The sequence below is a fragment of the Buteo buteo genome, chromosome 23, assembly GCF_964188355.1.
Source record: "Buteo buteo chromosome 23, bButBut1.hap1.1, whole genome shotgun sequence".
In the NCBI taxonomy this organism is placed as follows: Eukaryota; Metazoa; Chordata; class Aves; order Accipitriformes; family Accipitridae; genus Buteo; species Buteo buteo.
Window position 1 is genome coordinate 16,956,836 of NC_134193.1, and position 24,686 is coordinate 16,981,521.

The 24,686-nt window shown below is 43.7% G+C and overlaps 2 protein-coding genes and 1 long non-coding RNA gene across 21 annotated transcripts in view; 2 read left to right on the forward strand and 1 right to left on the reverse strand.

Annotated features, from left to right (window-relative positions):
- Positions 1–740, forward strand: part of SPTAN1 (spectrin alpha, non-erythrocytic 1) — a 52,941-nt gene extending 52,201 nt beyond the window's left edge. For all 19 annotated transcript variants that reach the window (XM_075055840.1, XM_075055838.1, XM_075055846.1 and 16 more), the window contains one exon: positions 409–740. In XM_075055840.1, coding sequence (XP_074911941.1) covers positions 409–534 — 126 coding nt within the window. In that variant the 3' untranslated portion in view covers positions 535–740. The remainder of the gene's footprint in view (positions 1–408) is intronic.
- A 145-nt stretch (positions 741–885) lies between these two features.
- Positions 886–8,937, reverse strand: DYNC2I2 (dynein 2 intermediate chain 2). Its single transcript, XM_075055859.1, is given in 10 exon segments — positions 886–1,153; positions 1,751–1,908; positions 2,726–2,958; positions 3,404–3,571; positions 4,320–4,429; positions 4,867–5,024; positions 6,787–6,896; positions 7,663–7,917; positions 8,697–8,915; positions 8,917–8,937. Coding segments are annotated over 10 exon segments (1,656 nt in total). The 5' UTR covers positions 8,923–8,937; the 3' UTR covers positions 886–914.
- A 210-nt stretch (positions 8,938–9,147) lies between these two features.
- LOC142043955 (uncharacterized) lies at positions 9,148–21,447 on the forward strand. Its single transcript, XR_012654174.1, has 3 exons — positions 9,148–9,289; positions 19,910–19,976; positions 20,359–21,447. It is a non-coding gene; the product is annotated as an uncharacterized LOC142043955 (long non-coding RNA).
- The last annotated feature ends 3,239 nt before the right edge of the window (positions 21,448–24,686 follow it).

Genomic DNA, 24,686 nt, shown 5'->3' on the forward strand with positions numbered 1-24,686 from the left:
ACATGGGAGACTAGAGGGAGATGTTTCTCCAGACAGTGATTCAGAGGAGAAAACTTAAGCCTAAGCTTAGACAGCATGAACATCTCCTCCCTCTCACGGCCTTGCCAAGACAGCCAGTTTTTCCTGTCTAAATCCCACCAGCTGGCAGGGAAATAAAGAGGTTGCGCTTCTTCCTCGTATCAGTTACCTGTTCTGTCTTCTCTGTAGTGAGAAGACTCAGGTCAGAGCTTCCAGCCCTTAACCAAACAGTGCAAACAGCCAGAGCATTTCCGCACGAGGCGTAGTTCTGCTGCTCTGGCTTCTGCCCCAAGCTGTGTGCCCCTGGGAATGGGAGGGCTGCTTGTAAATGCCCCATCCGCAGCCTCACAGTGCCCATCCCCACCTCTGCGCTTTGTCTTTGTCTTTCAGAATCTGACCCGGGAACAAGCCGATTACTGCATTTCTCACATGAAGCCCTACATGGACGGCAAGGGCAGAGAACTTCCTTCTGCCTATGACTACATAGAATTTACACGTTCACTCTTTGTGAATTGATCTAAAACACTAGTACCAAAAGATGCAAAGAACATGCTCACGTTTGCTGACTATAGCTCTGCATGTCTCTCTCTCTCTCTCTCTCTCTTTGTGCTCTACAATAATCAGTGTTACTTTATGATGTAACCTTAAACTGCTTAGCTTAAAACTCTTAGGGAAAACAAACATATTGCAGTGTGCTTCAATAAAAGTTACTGGTCGAACCACATCATCTTGTGTTTAATGGCTAAATGCAAATTTAACTGTTAGGTGGATGAAACTGTAGCTGTCATAGTCACGTGTGTTGTACACGCTAACAGTGTGGAAGAGGTGAGTGCTCAGGCAACTTTTCCTGGAGTCAGAGTAGTACCAGGGCTCACGCAGCTGGTTGTGTTGCTGCCTTAGTCCGTGATCTCACTTGCCAGCTGCTCCAGACGATTCACTTCCCTAGGTCCCTGCTCAGTGAAGTCAGAACTCAGCTGCCAGACTTTGACTGTACCGGTAGCATCCCCTGCTGCCAAGAGCTGAGTTTGCTTGATGTTAAATTCTAAACAGTACACAGGGCATTCACCTGCAGCCTGCTTTATGGAAATGGCTGGCTTCTGCGAGCTCTTCTCAAAGTCAAACAGGTACACATCTCCTATAAAACAGAAATGTATATTGCAGCTTTATGGCATTGGACTTTGTATTTAGCAGCAGATGAGTATCTACTTGGTCTGGAACTTAGTTGTTCTTTTTAACCTGTTTCCCCTTGCCTCTGGTGGTGTCTAGGCTGTGATAGACAGCTGACAGCACTGCAAGGCAGCGCAGATTTATTCTGCTGTCAGAGACCTGAAACCAGCTTGCTAAATTCTGTGAAATCTCAATTCCTTAACTCAAAAATGTTTGGGCAGTTTTCCAAGGAAAAAGTTCTTGTTTTAAACCATTAGCTCTAGAAGTAAATGTCAAAAACAAGGAAGCTAGAAATAAGTTTTAGCCACAGTAATCTTGCCATGTTCTATCCCTGTGAATGGCTGTGGCAACAGAAGTAAAGGTATCGTCAAAAGTGAAAAATAACTGTGACTGAAGTAATCTTGCTAGAGTTAGACATTGGTCGGTTACACTAATTACACAGTACAAACAATGGTCACTGCTCTCTGCTTGTGGGAAGTGCTAATCAGTACAATTAACTTGTACGAATTAATACCCAGCACAATCTTAATTTTATGTCTGAGAATAGGCACCTGCAGTTACTTGCCTTCCCCAGACGCAGCTGCGAAGACCAGTGGTCGAACTGGAGACCAGCGTACACAGAAGAGGTATTTCTTTGATAACTGAAGAGAAATGAGGGGTTGTGTTTGCAACATGGAGTGCAAGTGAACTTGTCCATCAGTCCCACAGCTCAGAAAAAGGTTCCTGGGGGAGGAAGGAAGCAAGAAACTTTTTTGGCTTTATTGCTGAAGATACAGAACAAAATCCACTACAGGAGTGTAATCTTGGACAACATTACTGCTTTGCAGAGGTCTGAATGTGTTTCCCAAAGCAGTGATTTCCAAGCTGTACCCAGGGATGCGGTCTGCTTCATTACTGCCCTCAGTTAAGTTTAAGGAGGGCTCATGTTGTCCACTCAGAATTGGTGGTGGTTTGTGGGCCAGGGATGCCTGAGAACTGCTGATCCAGAGACAGGCATTGTTAGAACTGGGTTTGTCTCATGCAAATTAAATGCAAACCTGGGCTGTCAGCATGTTTCATAGAAACATGGCTTGGGGCCTCTTCCATGGATGGTGGGTAAATGCAGGCAGAGATGCGAGCTGCTAATTTAAATTCAGGGAGCTACTAGTAAGATTTCTAACTGGGCAAGATGACTTAACCACTGATAAATAGATGACTTTTTCAGCTCCTCCCCATGTCTTCTTTAAATTGATCTTTAATATTAACATCTAGGGTGATAGAAGGAAGGTGCTAATGTTCTTCCCTGGCCTGAGTGCAGATGCTTTTTTGTGTTACTCATGTAGTGCCCACACGCAGCATATTCAAGTGGGCAGCTTCACTAGAGCCAATCGACATTGTTTCTCCTACGACGGGAAGTTACTTGATCAAGTTCCCAATGCTGGTGACCCTTTTTTGGAACTTGTACACACACACACCCCGGGGCTATTTGAAAAATGCATGTTTAGAGCCAGACAACAATTGTGTCCAACAGGCAGCACCAGTGTAAATTCACAACACTTGCCTGTGGAAGGGTGAGCAGCTCACGGAGTACACTGGCCCACCATGCGGGGAGAAGGCAAGCTCTGCTGGTGCCCTGAGGGGAACAGAACTGCGTGTCGGATGGAGAGCCAGCGTCTCCGCTGCAGTGGAGCACTTCAGGGAATAGCCGCCTTCCACACCGACAATGAACACGCGGTGATCAAAGTGTGAAAAAGAGAGTGAGGTCACACCCACGGCTGCCTCTCCCCCGGTGAACTGGGAGAAAAAGAGACAAAGCTGTTGTGAGAGCTGGGCGCTCCAGTGAAATGCATACACGGTCAGAGCAGCGTGAACCACCCTGCCAGGGACCCGGTGAGCTGTTCGCTGCACAACTTGCACCAGCTGCAATGTTTGCAGGACTGATCAGCCTTTAACCTCTGCAGCATCCTCCTACAAGAGGATTCATGTGAATTAATATTATTACAAGCAAGTTCTCTTCTCCATCCCAGCAGCTTCTCCTTAGGGCAGGGCAAAAGCCAGGCTGTTGCCAGTTTTCCAAGGAGTGATTTCAGTATGGGACAGGAGAGGGGTATAAGGGTTAGTGCGTATGTTCAAAAGGGACCTTTCCTGGCCCTTCTCATGTGGAAGGCAAGCTCTGCCACATTGGCTCTGGAGTTAAGTGTTTTTGTCAAATCAGCCCTCTTTGAACTGCTGAACTCACCTTCTTCATCCAAGTGCTGCGAGGGATCTGCTGAGCCACCATGGCAAATCCTTCGGCCAAGGCCAGCCGACCATCTCGCTCCTCCCTCCACACCAGGATCTTCCCGTCCGTCGACACGCTCAACAGCCGGGAGTTGTTTCTGTGCTTGGCGTCAGGTAACCAGTTAACCTGTTCCAAATGCCATGAGCTCATGACGAGGGGGACTGTCACAACTGCCAAGCCCTCACTCAGCAGCCTGCAGTCCCCTGACCCGCTAAGACGACGCAGGAGCAGAGCCAGGCGGCAGCCAGTGATCTTGGTACTGAACCAGCATCTGCTAGGAGCTGGCACACGGATGCAGATGCTAGGAGAGAAATGTGTTTAGGTGTTCAGGGCTGAATTCTGTATTGCAGTTTCTATGGTTCACCTGCCATCACGTTGGAGATGTAGTATTTATAGCACTTTCACCCAGCTATAACCAGGAGCATTTTCCTGACTTTCAGATGAGAAAACACACAGATTGCCCAGAGTCACAGGACCCCAGAAGGACAAAAAAACATGAGAAAGCCAGACCGCATGACATGCTCAAAGCACGTAGCTTTAAGCTTCCAACTAGGGATTGGTGATACTTTGCTACTTACATTTTTTAAACCACTACAAGTATTGTTAGCTGCACCTACATCAATAAAGAGTTACAGCATGGGAATGGGCCTACTCTTCATTTATCCTGAACAGTGAGAAGTTATTTTTTAAAGCGTGAGTGTCAAGTTCAGCAAACGCCTGTTCAGTAGCTAGATTTGGGAAAAAATAGCCCATCAAAAGGGAACATAACTGCAGAAATGTAGCAGCCTGCGGATAGGAGCTGAAGGGGTGAAATAAATAGAGCAATGGCAACTCTTGCCTCCCCCAGCCGTGTCTGCTGTAGATGTTCTGTTACCTGATAGACTGGATCAGTGTGAGTGTCATCTGTCATCCCCGTCCTCCAGATCACAGGGTCTTCTGTTCTGCTGGTATCCCACACCACCAACTCCCCACTGAAAAGGCCACCTGAAAGGACAAAGATAAAACATCTAAGGTCTAATAGCTCAGAACAAATGCAGCTATGGTGGAAACAGGCCCACCAGCTTCAAAGGACTGACAGCTATATACAGGGCACAGTCAGCTCTGGTGTAAGAGAATATAGCTTTACCAAAGTAAGTACACTCTTCCCACTTACACCCAGGACTGAATTTCCTTCTATCATCTCTCTCTGAGGAGATGATATAAAGGCAGCTGTCACTGAAAAAGCAGCAAGTCCCAGTTCAGAAGCAACAGTGCACTTGTCGATGTTGATGAGCATTAGTTCCTCAGTTGGAGGAGCTGCAACACCATTACTTCTACAAGAAATCTTAGGCTGAGCTGAGCTGAGAGAGAACAAAAAAATTAGCCAAGCTGAAGGAAATAAGGGTACATTTCAGATAGGATCTAAGGTAAGAGCAACCTACCAGCTATCAGTGAAGGCTGGGAGGGGTGGAAAGCCAGGCACATGACAGAACTGGGAACATCCACCACTAGGTCAGGGTGCTGTGGATTCAATCCTCTTCTGTCCAGATTCCAGGTACAAACGTAGGATTTTTCTGTGCTCCAGTCCCCACCATCCAATCTGAAGAAGAGAAAGCTATATCTTGCCTTGTCTGTTCCACAGAGAATCCCAGTCTTGGAGAGCTCTGGTATGCCCCATTGGTCATTTAAATGTGCTGCTTTGTGGCTTGAAGGAAGTGAAGGGATCATGAGGTGATGAAACTTCTCTGCAGGCTTGTACAGTACATGTCAGTGTACTTACAGAACAAAGTGCCAGCAAGTAAATCTCAGGTACAATTCACTATTCCAAGACCTACCAACCATTCAAATAACGGGAACAATCTAAAGGGCGCATACAGAAAGCTGCTGTGAGTATTTGGGAATGAAAATCCAAAGAGACCAAATTGCTGCTGATTTGCAAACTGGCTGAGCTGCAAACCAAACCACGTTTCCTCTAAACAAGCGCTCAAAGATCCAGTCTGAGAATACACAGCAAGGAATATCTTACCTGGAGGACTGATAGGGGCTGAAAAGACTTACTAAGTCTTGCTTGGCCTGAGATAAGCAGCATGATTTGAAGTGCAGGTGCCTCCACAGGAACAGAGAACTTTCTTCACAATCACCAAATGGTGTTGATGACCCTGCACAAATCATGCCACGCACCCCAGCTCTGGAGATTTCAATCCAGTCCTATGCCCATCATACTTGTTTGCCACAAGTGGATCATGAGTTATTACTCTGGGATACTAACAGACAGCTGCCACTCTAATTCCTTTTTTATTTCTACCTCCTTCATTCATCAGATGCTTACCAAAATGTTACATGTATTCTGTCACTAGCACCACATTGACCAATATGATCTCCCATCTTGCTACAAGGGGACAATATGGAGGACAGAGATCCACAGAACAGTCAGTAGTCTGGACAGGAAGCAATGATTTTGGGCCTGACTTCCACTCCTTTATTTGATGCTCTTAATTCTTTTATTGGAAGAGATATGATCAAATAAAAAAAGCGATTTTTCATCCAATGGGTAGTTGGATCTGTGAAACTCCTTATTAAAGGATGTTGTAGATGCTAAAAGTTTACACAGATTCACAGAGACCGTGTAAGTTCATGGAATGGAATTCTACCAAGGGTAACCACAGACATAGAAACCACATTCTAATCTGAAAACAGCTGTAGACTGGGAGAGCAGAAGGAGCAAGTGACATACAGGTCTGTCCTGTTTTACTCTTCCCTATGCATTCACTCATGGATACCCTTTTTGCTGGGGCTTTTAATCTAAGGAAAAGGTAACGGAACGAAAAAGGAATAAGGGCAGCAGTAGGGCACAGAAAGGAGAGGCTGCTATAGACATTCATTGGATTAGATGAATGTTTTGTCCAACCCTCATTTCAGAAATCCTTAAATATTTGTTAGCATATGTCCGTGCCATCAGGTGCATGCGTGAATGGGTGCCAGCTTCATCTGGGGTGCTAAGAGACCACATTAAAACATGATCTTCAGCGAAGATAAGCACGTACCTCCAAACCTCACCTACACTTACTTGCAAACACATCTGCTCTTTACATTTTCTTTCCAAACAGAATCTAACTAGAAACAAATCAGTAAGAGTACATGTATCTGTTTTTGGGGCAGAGGGGAAGGTAGAAGAAATAGAAGCCATAATTTTAAGACTGCCCTGAGATTTTGTTTCTTTGAATATGAATTATTTAACTTGCAGAAGGTGTATATATACGTCTAGTTTATTACTGCAGAGAAAGCAAACATACCTAAAACTCAGGTCAGCCTGAGACATTGCATCAACTTCAGTTGCACTCTGAATCCATTCAGATACTCACCGGCCATACGAGCATGCAACAACGGATCCGGTTGCATTCCATGAGACGCTGGTAACCTGTAGGTTTTGATCCTGAGCCTCTGGGTATGACAATGTATGCAAACACAACACCTGGAAGAGATCAAATTCAAGCACTGAAGCAACAATCTCCAAACACAGAGAAATGAGATCTGTGCACACCCCTGCATATGATCACATAGTTACAGTGTTGGCTTCCCCTCTGTCCAAATAGCACATAGATATACGTGAAAAAGTTGTTGAATTCTTTCTGGGAAAAAAACCCACAGTACACGACCCTACCAAACCTCATAATTATGTCCCCTCATAATTACCCCTCACAGACTGCATACTTCAGGGGCTGCACAACAACTCTGGAAGGTTGTGCTGTAAGGATTTACAGCAGCCTTCCAGTTATGACTCCAGTACTCACTAAGCTTCACCAGCAATCGTTTGAAAACAACTGTAGCAACATGTACTGACTGATATACAAGTTGCTTCCACTCTCAAGCACCATACACTAAACAAATATAACCTAAATAGGAAGAGCTGCCAAATCATTGACTGCAACTGTTCCTAGATACCTGCTAGGCTAGCATGCTCTAAAGGGGCTACTGGAAGCTGAAGATAAGCCTACACCAACTGCAGGCTTCCTTCTCACTAAGCTGCTGCAACGCAGTCACTAGCAGGAAGAACAGTTTTACCAGGCAAGGCCAGGTGACAAGCAAGAAGAAAGCTGGAAAAGAAAACAACTAGTAATGTCTAATTATTAGCATCTGGCAAGAACAATCATAGCAGTAGGAAATAGAACTAACAAGTTAGAGCCAGTGCAACCAGGTCTGCTTGGGTAATGACAAGGATCTGAATTCTGTCAACTTACTGCTTCATTCTGATCTGTCCAGTTCACTTCAAAGCCATCAAAGGCACGGCTTTTCCAGTTTTTATTTAGCTCTTTGATAACAGCATCCTCCACTCTCTGAAGGAATGATAGAAGGCTAGTGTAATCTACTTGGACTTCTTGCTGGAAGTCTTGTAGAGCATCTTTACTTTGATCCGTCTGCACAGCGGCATCTCGGCTGGTATGAGATTGTGCTGCAGTTTCTACTGTTGAAATTTGCTCAGTCTGGCAGCTTTTCTAGTAAAAGAAGACAGACAGTCTATAGTCTAAACACAAAAAAAGAATGCTGCACAAAACATTCAAAGCATCTTCCCCTCTTTGGCATTTCATAAAGACATTCAAGCACATTTGCACACCTGTGGTTCATCGTTAAAAGCAGGGTGCCTCTGTAACTGTCCAGGTGCTGGTGATCTGTGACCTTCACATGATCTGATCTGAGACTGAGATGCCTGAATGCCAGTCAAATTCAGGCCATGTGCTCTACAGCACGGAATGGGGAGGATGAGAGGAAGCAAAAAGGCAGGGAGCCTCCAAAGGAAACAGCAAACACCGAATGCGATGACAAGCGCAGTACTATCAGCTCTCAGACTAGTAGCTTTGTGGCAGCTGCACGTGTGGTTTTTTTGCCAAATTGTATAAAGGGCCTAAATTAGTAAAATGCTGCAAAGGGGCAGAGCCAGCAGGCAGACACCGGCACCGCGGGCCCGCCCGCCGCCGGCTCTGCCCCGGGCACCGGCAGGGACGCAAACTCCCTGCGGAGAAGGTCTTCGTGCCGGGCCGAGCTGGAGCCAGCGGGACCTGGCGCGGGGGGGTTCACCGACGGGCACCGAGGGGACGAGTCGGGGTCCGGCCGCCCCTTCAGCAGGACCGGGGCGAGGGAAGGCGCAGGCCGCCGCGGCTCTGACAGCCGCCTCCGGCCCAGCCGGTCCGGCCCGGCCCCTCCCGGCGGCGTAAGAGCGAGGCCGAGGCCAAAGCCGAGGCCAGGGCCGCCCCGAGGGCCGCTCGGGGTCTCTCACCGCCTCGCAGCGCGCGGTCCGGGCGCTCCTCCACAGCGACTCCACGTCGGCGCCGGGCGCCGTCCCGTCCGCGAACATGGCGGCGAGCGGGGGTCGCGGCCCAGCCGGCTCCCACCGCCCGCTCCGCGGGTTCCCATGGAAACGGGCGAGGCGCTGCGGCGTGACGTCACCCCGAGCGACGAGGCCGCCGGCCTGCGGGCGGTAAACTGACCCGGGCGGGTGCCATGTTGGGGAAGGGCACGGAGGGTCCGTGCTGGGCGGGCGGCGGCTCTGTGCGGGAGAGGGGCACGGGCTGGCCCCGGCGGGCACCTTCCTTAGTGCCGTAGGTCCGGCGGCGGCTTCTCCTTCCCCTCCGGCCGTACCCGAGCTGCGCCCCGGGCGGCCCCGCCGGGGGCACCAGTGGCAGCGCCGGCGGGAGGGCGCAGCGGGTGCCAGGAGCTAAGATGGCGCCGGGGAGGCGGGGGGGTGGCGACAAAGCCGAGCGCGGGGAAAGGCCGCGGCGGGAAGGGCGGTATTGTGAGAAAAAAACCGATGTTTGAGGAGAAATCTGATATTCGGCGACTGGCGGCGCAAAAATCCCGCAGCGCTCAGCGGTACGAGTTGCGTCCCGTGTGGCTGCTGCGGAGCCGCGGGCGTCCGTCGCGGGGTGCCGCCGGCAGATGCCGTCGTGCAGCGGGGAAGCGGGCCTGGGGCTCCGGGCGAGGAGGAGTTATTTGTAATGCTGGAAACGCGGGTTTAAGTACACGGCTTCGGTTAGCGTACGCGGCACGTGCTTGCCGAGGAAATGGGATAGAGGAGTCGACTCAAAACGTGTGTGTAACACCTGGCGTGTGTTTTGAATTCCTCCCTGTCTGTGTTGGTTGGTCTTGTTGAGGGAATTATGGTAATTCGTACTGTGGGTGAATTACTGCTTGACCTTGCTCTGAGTTTTCTGCATGCCAGCTGGGTTGCCAGAGCTGGGCAGCTCTCCCTGGGTGCACCGGAGAGCTGTAGTTAACCTGGTACAACATCTGCCTGTCAGTGTGGGCACAGCTGGATAACAGTCATGCTACTTGTGTCCGCAGAAACATTTACTGGTGTCACAGCTTCCTTAAGTAATTATTCTTAACAGGTATGACTGTGCTTACAGGTTTTTTTCTAAATGTAACTCCGTTGGAACAACTTAGTGATGAACACAGAGGCTAAATTTAGCCCTGGCATAAGCAGGCACAGATGCGCTAACTTCAGCAGAGCTATTCCTGCTGTTGCTGGGAAGGAGTTTGGCCTGTATGTAAAAATCAAAATTACAGGATACAGAGTAGGCGCTCATGAGAATGGACGTAGCACCGCTTTAGCACATGTGAATCCATTTATGTCAGAGCTGAGTGCAGCGGTTCTTCTGAGGAATTTAAAGTACTTTACAAATAATAGTGAAATAAGATTCCCTAAAACTCAAGATAAAGAAGTTTTATAGCCGTTTTACAGATAGTGAAACTGAAGCAGAAAGAGGTTAAGTGACACCTCCTTCAAAAGCAAGGGAAAAAAGTCCCAATGGAATTGATGGCTCCAGATTTCAAATCCTGTACCATGTATCTACTGTGATTCTTCCCCTGGTTTGTGTGGACCTCTGTGATACTCCATAGTACAGCTAAGAACATAAACACGTTCTTGGGTTGGACTGCTGGTCCTTTTAGCCCTGCAGTCTCTCTCTAATTGGCACAGGAGTCAATCTGAATTTCCAGAGTTCAAGTTCAGCATCTCCTGCAGCAGGAGGCAGCTGGTATGTGTGGAAGCTCTAACAGTGGCAGTAGGAGACTGTGTTTTAGTGACAGGATGCAAGCCTGACCACTTTCATAGTCCTCTTATAGGCAGGTCCCTGGCACCTTGCTTTTGGTCAGCGCCATGTGGCACTGAATAATGGACTAGATGGACCATTGGCTTGACCAAGAAGGGTGGGGGTTTTATGTCCTTTTTTTGTGGTATGGCTTATTTTTTACCAGGTCAGATATCAGGATGTGAATTACAATACTTAATGACAAAATATAGTCTGCTGACCTTCTCTACCAATTTTTAACACAAGTGAAACATCTCAAAAGCCACAGCTCTAGAATTCTTCTTTAGATTTTCAACCAGGTGTCTGTGGCCATGGGTTTGAGAGTACTTTACCATCTTTATTTCTCATCCAGCTTTCTGTTTCCACCTTGTTTTAAACATCCATTTACAAAACAGCTTTAAAAGACATAACAGTATTGGAAACAATGTACTGGTTTTGTCACAGCAGGATTCCAGTCCCTTCTCTGGAGAAAATACTTGATGTTCTGCCTCAGTGTATTAATTCAAGAACTCATCTGCTATATTGTAAAACAGTGCTCTGCTGCTATTAGTGAAATCCTAGTACAGCACTTACTGAGAAGTGCTTATTTTTTAAGAGATCAGCTTGAAGATGCAAAATAGTGACAAGATCTTCTGTCCCTTAGTGAAATAAATAAATATATTTTCTACTCAAATTCAACAACCCTATTAAAAGTACATAAAGCGAACATTGTTGGATGAGTGTTTCTAGTGCAAATAGTTAAAGGTAGGGGGACTTTTTTATCTCAATTTACTTTGTGTTGAATAACTGATACTAAATATTTGAACCCAATAGCAGAGTGGTTTTTTAAGAGGTTCTTGATGTTTTGATTTATCACCTATAAATAGATCATCTTACATCATCACTAAATTATCTTTAATTGGTATGATTAGAACTGCCAAGGAATATTACTGTTTGGTAGTAGAGTACATATTACAAGCATTAATTTATATACAGTCTGGATCATAATAAAAATGCTAAGTGCAAACTGCAATTTAAAAATATTAAATAACTTGTCAGAGGGAATTTAGGGAGAAAAGTTAGTGGGTTTTGAGGTGGCAACGTGAGATAAGAAGACTGGATTTGAATATGTGAAACAGACCAAAACCAAATCAACAATTTTTTTCAGCAAGTAATATGCAAAGTTACTGCAAATATAGTACATGTTCCCCATAATGTGGTGCATGTCTGGACTTTCTCTTCCCTGAGGATGAGAAAGGAGCAACCAGCTCCAGAAGATGACTGTTCTAAGTAATTTCAGTTTACTCCTTCTTTATTCCAGTATCTCTGATTTGCTGGGGTTTCAATATATCAACACTATTTCAATAAATTGTATCTTGCTTTTTTGTTCTGGCATGGCAGTATCAGATATGTAGATATTTTTGTTTTGACATAGTAACAGTACATTGGAAATAAGGTAAAATCAGGGATAATTCGGGGAGGGTTGTTATTAGCCTGAGGCCACTAAGTCTCTCTAAAGTGGTTATTATTACTACAGTGCTGATCTGTGCTTTTTCTTCTTTGTGTTTCATGAGACAAAGTATTAGTAAGTGTTCACTTTCACATAATGGAGTAAAACAGCATCAGAAAACAAACAAGAACAAGAGAAGATTGAGGTAAAGAGAAAGCAGTGTGGGAAGAAGCACTGGGGGAGAAAGTATCAGAAAAAAGAATAAGATATAACAATAAACGTGCACACTGGGGGTTTGATTTCTGTGACCTGGAGCAAAACAAACATTCTAAGCTACATCTTAGTAAAAATTCACCCACTAGTGGGTGTAGTAGCTGCCCTCTATTTGTGATAAATGAAACAATTGAGTTCTGCTGAGGCTTCAGACAGCCAAAACAGCAGTCTCTACCTAAAAATAGAGAGACATAACTGAGCCTTCCCCTTTTACACCTTCCCCTCCATTCCCTCCACCCCAAACAGATGCAAGTAAGGATGAAGAAAGCAACATGTATAGTTAAAACAAGAATGGAGTGCCTGGCCATGAGAAAGAGCTCTTGGGGCTTAGATTGGCAGCGAGGGGCTTGAAATGGGATCAAAGGCATTGCCTTTTACTGATTGATGGTTCTGTTCAGAGAAACAGAACTTTTTACATACTCTCATTTATTTAAAAAAAAAACCAACACAGAACAAAATACAGCCAAACAACAAAAGTCTTCGTACAATAAAAAGGGTTTGTATCAAAGAATCGTCACTCCGGAACCTACTTGTCTCCCCAACTAGTATAACCAGCAAGACCTAATTCTGTTTCTCTGATTGTTCATTTCAAACCTGTGCACTACTCTGTTGCCTAGCATGACAAATTTGGTTTGGCTGGGGTCTGGCTATTTAACCGTATTGCCTTTGAATTAAGCGAAGTATGCCGTATAGAGTTTGAACTGGCTTTATGCTGACATTTTGTGCTTGTTGTTTGGGTGTAGACAATACCTGATCAGTTATTCCCATACTGTTTAGTTTTGAACTAGATCTTGAGTGTCATTTGCTTGAGAGTGAGTTTTTTTGCTCTACTGATCTAGAAGTTAGTCTCACTGAGACTCAGAGGTTTGTGTTAAATGGAAATATTCCTAGAGAAAAATAATCAAGATACTATCCAAAAGGAAAATTACTGGAAAGCCTCTTATATCTGCAGCATTATTTAAAAGGACACCTCTTTAGTTTCATCAATAGTCTGGTGTAGCTTGTTCCCAAAAGTTTGTAGCGACTTTAGCGCTTTAGCAACAGCAGCACGCTATCGTGCTACTGTACGTGGTGATTTTGAGTTCAAGTGCAAGACCAAGAAGTAATGAGTTGACTGAAGTCTGTTTATCTACAGTGTTACCTGCGATACTCCTCATCTTGTACTTGGAATATATCACAAGCATTTATTTTACCCTTGCCAAAGCTCTGCAAGGAAGAGAACTGCTGGTGCCATTTTTTGACAGAGGAAATTTCAGGTGTAAGGGTTAGATGACTTGCCAAATCATGCTGGGAATTTAGGGCAGAAGAAAGAACAGAACCCAAGTTGCTAAACTGCAGAGCAGTGTTTCAATCATATCCAATACTTATTTTGTGGACGTGTTGCTGATGTACGCATCATTTCCTTTTGTTAGAGATTTGTGATTTTAAAACATCAGGTATTCACACACTCACTAAACTTGAAGGAAAGAAAGGTCACCACAACTCTTCAGTGTTAAGAACACAGCGTCCGTGTAGCCAACCAGATGCTCAGTAGCTTAATGAGGGTTCACGTCCTTGCCTGGACTCGTTGTGTTACCTCAAGCTGTGTGAATCCTCCAGCTATTTCTTCTCCAGCACCACTTGTAAAGGGCTCGTGGATTTTCTCTAATTTCTGACCTCCTTTTCCCTGTTCCCCTTCCCAAATGTCCCTGCAAATGCTGTGCCCTTTTTGCTTTGAAAACCATACTTTCAATTTAGGCAGAAAACATGTTGCCTTATATCTGAAGTTCTGTTACACCTAGAGACATGATACATTATAAAAAGAATGCACCTCCATTAAAATCATAGATCTATTATGCTTTGTACAATTAGAGTTGGGGGGTCCTTATTAAATATTATGGGTATGATTTCTTGCGCTGTACAGGTATTCCCTATCCCATATTCATTCCGTCATTGATAAGAACAAGACAAAGGTTTTAGTCAAGTATAACCAAAACAGGAAGGAGCACAGGGAAAGCTTGCTTTGTGGCAGGTGTCAGCAAGCTACCACCACAGGGGCGCAAAGACACCATGCCAGCGGGTTTTGAATGGTAAGCGAGAGCTGGCACAGGGCCAAGAGCCGTGGCATATCGAAAGAGGCATCTGTGAAAGGCTCGGGATCCCAATTCCTGGCTGTCATGGTGCTCTGAACTCGGTGGCAGCTGGGAGCCTCTGCCTTGGACAGAGGCTTGATGCTGTCAACAAAGTGATTGGCAGTGTCTCTCTCCTTTTAGACTCGGCAGCCTCTAGTTCCTGCTGAGTTTGTACCAGCATGCCCACCATCTAATCTCAGAAATAAAAGTACAATCTGGCATGCCAATCTTAAAAGGTAGCTGACCCTTTGCAGTGCTGACAACGTGGAAGAAAATGCTGAGATCCCTTAAATTAATCCCATATTCAGTAACCATGCATGACTAAAAATTATTTATCTGTTCTGTACGTCACTTCATCAACTCATACTATCTCTATAGTATCTCAATTGTTGGAATTTTAATTGATAAGTATAAAGCAGCTGGCTATCTCAAAAAGCACTGCGGACAGGTATTACTCATCTGAATAGAATTGGCTGTACTTTGCTGAGGTGGTTTTTCAAAAAAGTACATTCAGAAATAAGTAGTTATATTCCACCCAGTACCATCAGATTTGTACTTATGTAAAGCAAGCAAGCAGAATTTGCATGATAGTTCTTGATTGCTCTTCAGATATCTATATCTTTATTGAATTTCAAGCATGCTACTTTCATTTCTTATACATGATTTCTATGAACACTAAATAATCAATAAATACATCATAGCTTTACTGGGGTATGGATATGTAATTTAAGAGTGGAGAATAAAATAATGTTCCTACAATGATGTTAACTAATACTGCAGGAAAGACAGATTTGCAAGGACTCCTTTTAGTGATATAAATTTCACTTCCATTTAGAGAGTTTGCATGTTGCCAGTTTAGCTAGACCAGCAAAATCATCTTACGCTTAGTGTGAAAGCCACTTCTGAAATGGCAAATAAAAGAATCCCATTTTGATTGGTCTGTTATCCCAAGTATAATAAGGATCCCAAAGGATCCTGGAGCATATTACACAAACACACACAGAGATAACTTTACAAAATTATGCACTGCAGAAAGATTATCATCTTCTCAAAAGCACATGGAAGATTAAGGGAAGCAGAATATCTTGTATAGACAAATTGGATATGTCAGTGTGAGTGTTCCGACTGCTGCAGAAAATGCCAAGTGATTTGTAATGATCACTTTCTTTTTATCACCTCTGTAAGATGGCACCTTTATCTTTTAGGAGAATGACAGGATAGTAGTCTTGTACTCAGAATAACAGAATGAACCACCAACATAGCCAGCTTGTGTAACTTTTCTCTTTAGTGTGTGTGTAGGGTTCCCAACACAAGTACTGATGCCAGTCTAACTTAAAAAAAAAAAAAAAGGAGTTAAAACATGACAAAACAGGGCTTAAGAAGGCATGAATGTGGCTCTCTGTGGAGAAGTGTAAAAGACAATTGCACCAGTTACATGCTGGTTTTGGAACTCCATGTAGCCTAAGTCTATTGAAATATATATTTGTAAGCGGGAGTGGTGGGGAGGGAGGATGCATTGGAATGAGGCCTGGAGCTGAAATGCTGTCGTAAAGGCAGTAGGAGGAGGGAGAGCTATAAACTGGCTGCGATCCTCAAATTTAAAAAAAGGTCCGGAAACATTTTAATGCCAAATTATGTGACACCTTTCATTCCTGTTTTTCTTTTGTCCTTAGTTTTCCATTTAATTGATTGAAACTTTTCCTATTTATGCTACCAATTGTGGAAGCTGGGTTGACTAAAGGCATTTTTATTTTGCTCTATTCTAGCCTGACAAACTCCTGCTTATGCAACAGCTTATACCTTTAGCAACACCAGTACAACTGCATCAGCACTAAAAAAAAAAAAAACAAAACCAAACCAGATTTCTTGCCATCACCAAGGCCTAAGAGAACTTGCTGCAGTGCTGGGATGTGACAGAAGGCAATTTATAAGGAATTAACTCCGACAGTCACTTTATAAAGCTGATTTTCAAAGATCTAGGCACTAAAGATGTGTTAATGAGGGTACTGAGGCTTCATAATTAATTATATTAGCATCTCTTTGTTACTCTCTACAACAGTAGTGCCTGGTTGACATTTCAATAGGAGTCTGGTAGTATTCTTTGTTATTATTATCCAGGAGTACAGTTATACCTTAGCTCCCAGAGGGCAACGTTGCATGTAAATGCCTCTGTGAATTGCAAGGGCCTTTGGATCTCAGTAAAAGCCCTTGAAGGAGACGCTGCTGGAAACTGAATGGATGTCAGTAAAATTTCTCTAGTCTGGAGTCTCTCTTCAGATATGGACTCTCCTCCCCTTTCATTTCTCCCTTCCCTTCCCTCCCCCCTTCCTTTCCACTGTGCTGGTCCTTCTCACAAGGCTTAAGAACAGCAATATCCAGCATTTACTGAATGTTGAGTTCCAAACCTCTAAAGGAAGGAATACTGACCTGAACGAAACAGCGAACAAAGTAACCTGAAAATAGGGAATATTTTCACATACTTGAATTTTCAGTGCAATAAAACCAGTGCTGCCAGAAGGAGTCCCAGAAGTGGTGAGTCAGATAATAGATGTACGACTGTGGTGGGAGGGAAATGGTCTCTACTTTGTTTTACACACACACCCCCCCGCAAAGGCAGATAAAATTATTTTCCAGTCATACCACTGAAAAAACAAACACGGAGTTTAAAGGTTATTTCCTTTGTATGTTTCTGAGTGATGTTATTTTTGAATCTGAAAGGGGAAGGATGACTTTTTGTCAATGATCTCAAATTCTACTCTGAAAACTTTTACAGTACCACCTGAGGTGGCAGAGCTGTTATTTTGTTTATTGATATATTCCACTTGCTTGTGTTAACCAAAACTTAAAAATTGCTGTTTTTTCACACCAGTTACAGTTGCAACCTTGTCATGGTTAAGCTAAGTTAAAGGCACAGTTTGGCAAACACCTCTTCTAAGTAAGCAAGACTTATGCAACCAGTTCCTTACCCTTTCCTTGTTCATTCCTGTCTCCATGGGACCCTCTTTCTTGTAACATTGTTCATGCATCTGTACCAGGGAACCAGATCAGAGTACGAGTCCAAGTTAAAAATAAATGGTTTTTATGGGGACTATTTCTAATTGAAATCAGTTTCCTGATTCAATTTAACATGGGGCTACACAAAAAAAACCTGCACTGGCACAATTCAGAGACAGTGTGAAGGGGAAGAGGGGAGGAATGTGTGGTGGGGAATGCCTAAGTAGGAACTTAAAACAAAAATTAGTTTGTCAAACTATGACCTGAAAGACTTTACATTCTTCCAAGCCAGAACCACCTCTTTGCTTTGTGTTCAGATAGCACCTTGTGCAAAGGGATCACAGTTGCAGAACTCTCAGAGCTATTGTAATACCAAAAAATAGTAAGAGTTCCTACAGACGGACACAATTAACCAAATTCCACTTGCAGATCTTCACTGTTGGCACCTTGTGCAGCATTTTATGTAGCCGAAGTCAGAGACTAGTTCTATTCCTGAGTTGTGTCTCTAGCTCTAATGAGGAATAACTCTGGCATTCAGTTAACCTAGCAATAAAAGAATTACTTTCCTCACAGAGCTTTTTATATTTAACTAGATTTTTTTAATGAGCTTTGACATTCTCAGATGAAAGGAATAATGTGTACAATGTAATACTATAGCAAAAACTGTATATGACAGATCCTTACCTATTTTCCTCTTTTTTGTTTCACCTTTTCTGTCACTATACTCCTACACAAGACTCAAGACACACTGCAAATGTTTGAATAATGCCAACTTGAAACTACAGAACTGTAAATAACATACTCGTTTTTCACTCAGGAATGTTGTGTGTGTTTATTTTAATCTGATATTTTCTGGATAGAAACAGAGGTTACTCCCCCTGCGAGTTCAAATACAGATAGTGTTCTATATAACAAGGGAAGTTTTTGATGATTCCCACAAAAACAGCTGCCACTTGGTATCAAGACAATGGATGGAATACATGTAGTGTAAAATTTTAGCCTCTACTGCTATTCCTGAGGGACCAAATCTTGAAATGTTACTCAACTTTGTTTAGGATTCAGCAAGAGTTTTCCTGCTGTAGGACTGAGGAGATGATAAATAAGATTTTCAGGAATTGGCCAGAGTTAAAATCCTGGAAAGCAAACGTTTATAAATTGTCTTCGTAGAAATGTTGGCTGCCTTTTAATTTTCCCATGAGTGGAGAAGAGGGAGAAGATCATCCACAGAAGCACAAAGTATGTTTTTTCCTAGTCCTCAAGAGTGCTGTACCCCTACTGCTTAGTTATCCTAAAACTTTAATTCAGCATTCATTTACATTTATAATACTGAAACTTCCATTAATTTTTATCCATATCTATTGCATCTCATTAGAAAGACTCTATCTAGCACTAGAGTTTCTGCCTTAGCTGTGAGGAAATTATAGCCTTTCTTCAGACAGAGCACCACTGAAGGAAATCAGACTAGTAGCTTCTTTTGCTGTGAATTATTTCAGGGCCTTCTACATAAAAATTTTGTTGGCACAGCTATTCCAGAATAACTCCCAGTATAAATACTGCAGTATTGCAGTTTTAAAGTGTCTTTATCTGTGATTGATCATTCTACCTAGGAATACTTCTTCTAAGTGGTCAGTTTTTCCAACAGCTTCTGTTTAGAGCTTTCATTACGCAGGAGTGTATGTAGTGAAATAAAGCCTCAAACATAAACACAAAGCAAACCTCAATATATATCATTCAATCATCAGATGATTTCAAATAAACATCTTGTTTTTCAGATATTTTCTGTGAAACTGTAGCTGTATTAAGCTTGGTTGATGTCTTCCATTGCCTCAGTGGAGGATGAATTGGCTCCAATAGTGTCCTGCAAAACTAATAGTTTTGTATGCCTACGGATAGCTTTTGAACATCCACTGGTGTGAGTACACCAATGAAATCTAAATATCTGCCCTTGTAACACCCTGCAGGTGTTGCAGATAGTGGAGAGACACATTTGCATATCCCAATACATATTTTCAAATAAAACTTTTGTACATTTCAGATCCTATCTTGGACTGTGAACTCCTCAGGCAAGAGGAGATGGATATTCACATCTGGAAGTGGTAGTAGCACATCTGGACAAGTTGATATTTAAACATTTTTGCTTTTAGAGTAGTTCTGGATTTATAACAGCATCTATATATGTGTCTGTTGGCACAGTCGATCAGTAGTTAACAGCCGCAGGGCTCCATCTAAGCCAAGGAACAGGACAACATCAATTTCTGAGATGTAAAATCTGAATGAAAGTCAAGAAGGGCAGAAAACTCCTCCAGTCAAATTTCTCTTTGGGCAAGGACTCTTCATTTCACAATGCAGAATGTAACTTCAAGAGAATTTTCCAATAAACAATTCCCCTAATATTCTGGAAGGAGCAGATCAGTTCAGTTCCCTACAAAATTCACAACTGTACAGCCTTATGTGAAAAATATAAGCAAAACATTCTTAAGCACCCACATACCTGAAAAGCTTATGTCTCATGTTCAGAAGTGTCTTAGGTTTCACTGACTTTGAATTTAATTTAAGATTTTAAAGAATATTTTGACTGCCTCTTTGTCTCTAGTACCTGGGAACAAGCACAAGTGTTACATGACCATCCAGTTCTTCACGGATTACAAGCAAGTGCTCTGGTAAGTTAAAAACGTTGGTATAGGAAAAAATAAAAATCAGGTTTAGCAGCTATGTCTAATGGGAACTTTACAATAAATAAATAAATAAATCCAAATAGAATCACTGGATTTATTCAACTATATACTATTAGTTACTCCCTGTTGCCGGTGTTACTGAACCACCATCCTGCTTTAAAGGCAGTTATCAGCCCAGAAATATTTTCATCCAAGGGTTCAAACTGCAACAACTGTGAGGACACGTGGAAGATTCTTCCGTCATTATCTAACCATTCAGTTCCAATGTGAGTGCTTGACTGGGAAAGTCTGTGACTAGCGGAGATGGATAAACAGTTGGATGGGAGGTATTTGAATGTTTAATATATGTGCCAAACTGTCTTTCTAGGGTCATGGAGACTCGGCAGTTCCTGGGGGCTGTCAAACTGATTACACGCAGCAAACCAGCCACTGTGTCTCTGCCTGCTGCTTAGAGTAAGCACTGATATGCCAGTCAGACTTTACTATCAAGTACAAGCTTATGTGTGCTGGAGATGTTGTGCAGACTTCAAGTCATTGGTGTACTCAGTAATTTAAAAGCTTTCATGTACTCTAAAAAATTTTGTCTTGCACTCCAAGGGGCAATCTTTGTTCCTAACACAGAGCCCAAGTCTGCAAGTTCTTTGTAGAAGACGAGGCTCCCATCATAGATGTACAATTTTAAGCAGCTGGTTGCATTTTAGCAGTGGTAAAATGATCCTTGTTTTATATTTCCCTACAATAATTTCTGTAAAGGCTGTGAGATTCTTTGGGATGGAAGGCTATAAAAATGTAAGTTGCTATTAATTATATTGATTTGCATGATTTTATGTATGTCCATTTTGCATTACAGAAATACTTAGAAAGAAATGTACTCTTCTTTCTTTTTCACACATCATTGCATTGTATTTGAGAGGATTTAGCACATTTTCTGATTCCACTTGCCAAATCGGGGGTTTGTGTTTAAAATTTACAGCTGACTTGACATTCCAGAAAATAAGCATGATTACCAATTATGTCTCTGTCTTGTAGTAACATACCTAACTAAGGAAAGAAATACTGGGAGATCTGAACTTTTACATCAAGGAGCAAATATGAGATTATCTTTACAAAGAAGCTCTGTTTATTCAATTCTTGAGAAAAAAGTGCAGTTACTACTACACTCTATGTAAATTGTAAGGCCATTAATCATTATCAGCTGCTGCCAAATCCCCCATATATCCCAAATATACATAAAGGTAACCTGACACAAATTCTCTTCATTTATCTGACAAAGTCATTGCCATCCAGCAGGCTGCAAAGATCTAACTCCCTTATTTGTCAACACCAGAGTACTCACACACTGAGTTTGAAAGATGCTACATACAGTATAGTTCTGCAACTTGAACTGTGCAACCTGAAGTTCAAACACAAGTCGGAATACTAACTCTCTAATATGGAGGGAAAAAAGCTATTTGTGATATAGGCAGCATAGCTACTTGGACGGTATAGTTCAGGAAAAAATGTTACTGTTCTATTTTACTTGATGTAATCAGAGCTGAGAAAGGCCTTACAAGAAGATGAGAGAAGGAAGACATCATCAACTCTAAATACCTTCACACACTATATCACTGGATTATAACTGTACATTTTAACCCCTCAACAGTTATTCAAGGACTAAAACTGCCTTAGAGATTAGTTACAGATAATGAAAAACATTAGAAAGAAGTGAAGTAACTGAATATTTATCAGTTAAACCCTTAAGTTTTGGGTTTTTTTTTTGTTATAGTATCAGGGATATTAAACACAGTTACATATTAGGTCTAAGCATCACATCTCATTTCTGAAAATCTTGTGTAACAGAAGGTAACTCGTGTAACAAGGCTTTATACCACCTAGATACCATTTTCCTTCCTTTGTAATGAAACTATATGGGGGTTGGGATAGCTACACAGAGGAACAGTTTCAGACTGAGTTGAAAGTTGTGCTGCTGCTTGCATCTTCACAAATATTTGAGTCATGTTCCTCCTGAGCGTACATGTTAACAATGCAGCAAGAACAAACAGTAAATCAATTCAGCTGCAAAAGCCGCTGAGTGCTCTCCTCTCATCCTTCTTAGGGCTCAACAACTACTTTAACTGAGTGGCTTAGTTTTACTTCTTCATTTTTCTACAAAGCAAGGAAGAGAGTGCCGAGAGGGCATCATTCTGTGAACTGTTGTCAAATTCTTTGAGCCAAGCCCCAGAAGCATGTAAGCACCTGCTGTTTTAAGACCTTTTATGCAACATACCCAGAAGTCAGACCACAGTTGAACTGTATAAGCAAGGCTCTCTTTTGAAAAAATACAGGCTGTTAAAGCAATAATACCTGGTCAGTTGGGAGTGAAAGGATGTATAATTGGAGAAGTAGTATTGATGTTAACATAACTTTTCTAACAGGAAGAGAATTGAGGAAGAGTTGGGACAAAAGGTTTATTAGGAAGCTGGGAACAGCACACCACCAGCACTAAATTGAAGCAAGCAAGCAAAAAAAGGAAAGTAACTATGTGAAAGAACACTACTTCCTCCCCCCAAAATTGAAGTCTTTGCTTTCTCTTTTCTCATGAAAGCATAGGTTTGTATTTTGTGTGTCAAAATTAAATAGATTTTAAACGTGTTTCTTTTAATATTAATATATCTAATTAATATATACTCTTATTGACTATAGCTAGTTTGAGGGTAGGATAAACAGATCATGGAAATGTATTGTAACAGTACAGCAGTTAAAATTAATGATTACTTGACTTTAGATATATCAGTGGATCACCTTAATCACATACTTCAGGAACACCTAGTAATTCATAGACTAAACAAGGGATTCTAGTAGGGAGCAGGCAGATGCTGCTTGCATCATCATGCTCCTGCCTGGAACTAGCTTTCAAACATACGGACCGTATTTTCAAATTATAGACCTTCAAAGGCTTATCTAGAGAAAGACAATAGAATAGTAAATCACAAGTGAGAAAAGAGGAAAAAAAATCAAGCAGATACAACTGCATAGTAGACTCAAAGGAAACAGAAGGAAGAAAACCAAGCCACACACATGAGCTTGCTTACCTTGTCCGTCTGTGAAGATATTCGTATTAACTGCTCTTGGGAGATGCAGAGCATGAGAAGTTATCTCACTGTGATGGGCTTCAGGAAGGCCTTGAGACATCCCTCTTGGGAAGGATTTGATAATCTTGCATTTGTAAAGTTGTGATGCTTTTCTTACGTTTCGTGCCCAGCAGTTAAGAGAGCTCACTGCCGTACATGAAAGCAGAGGACTAATGGATGGCAACTCCTCTCTCCTGCTGTTTGCACGCGGAAGCACAATACAAATCGTGGACATGCGGCAGCAGTTGTGGGTGGCAGTGGAAGCAAGGACATAGCTGGTGGGAAGCAACAGCTGGGAATACAAAAGAAAAAGCAATTGGGATTTGGAAGCAACAGGTGGGAGCAGGAATCAGAAAACTATAGTTAAGACCTCTGAGGAGGCAGGAACTAATCCAGGCCTTGTCAAGTAAGTCCATTGGAAGGCCAACTTGAAGAGACAAAAAAGGAAACAAGCAGGGAGAATATGGTAATACCGTGTGACGGGAAAGCAAACACTAAAGACAAGTTCTTACTGCATCAAAGCTGTACTTGCTCCTTAGCCTGATCTATGTCGTAATACTCATCTGTGAATGATACGCTGCGTACGTTCATAGAAAAGAGTGGCTCGGCTGTTACTTTAAGAGCAAAACAGAGCTAGCTGTAGCTGTGAAGCTGCAATGAGCTCTTCCATGACAGGTGGATAGGAAAGGGACAAAAAGAGTTATTTAAAGTCTGCTTGCTCTTGGTGCCGTGGCAGGTGTGCTGGCAGACAGCTGGGCTCAATGACCTTCTAGAGTTAAGCTCCCACATTAACTGGCTGCGCTGGATGTGACTGACAGGGCCTCTGTGCCCTTAAAATGTACTGTCTGAAGTTATCGCTTTGAGTCATGTTCCAGCTACGGGAGGCAGTGCAGCGAGATGGGGGTCGCCGTGTTCCCAGAGCCAGGCAGGGTGGAAACGCGACCTCACCTCACGCAGCCTCTCCAGGCACAGGAGGTGCTGGGGCTGGTCCAGAGGGGCCACCACAGGCAGTGGGACTGCTTGGGACGGCAAGCGTTTTGGGACCATTTGGTTACCGGTGGTCCCAAAAGCCAGCCTCCCCGCCATTTCCCCTGGGGGGCCCCGGCCACCCCCAGGCGAGGAGCGGGATCGGCCCTGTCACCCACCGGGTCTCCACACCGGGGCGGGGGCGGCCGTGAGGGGACGCGCGAGCCTCGAGCGCAGCGCCCGCAGGGAGGGCGCGCGGCCACGTGCGCCAGGCAAGGGCCGCGGCGCGCGCGCGCGCATGCGCGCTCCCCCCCACATGCACACCTGCGCGCGCCGCCGCCCTACTCCTCCCTCCTCCCCCCCCCTCCCCCGCCCTTCTCCCGCCTCTCGCGCCGTCCTCTGTGTCTCCGCGCCGAGGGCCCGCCCCCAGCTCCCTCCGAGGGCGCAAGGCGCGGCCAATGGGCGCCCAGCGTGGGGTGGTTGGCGGGGGCGGGGCTGCCGAGCGTCCTCTCTGCGGCTGCGCGCAGGCCGCCCGCGGCGAGGAGGCGGTGTCCGCGCCTGCGCAGAGCGGTGCGCTCATCCTCTCTCGCGAAGGGGAGAGGAGCGCGCCTGCGCGTTG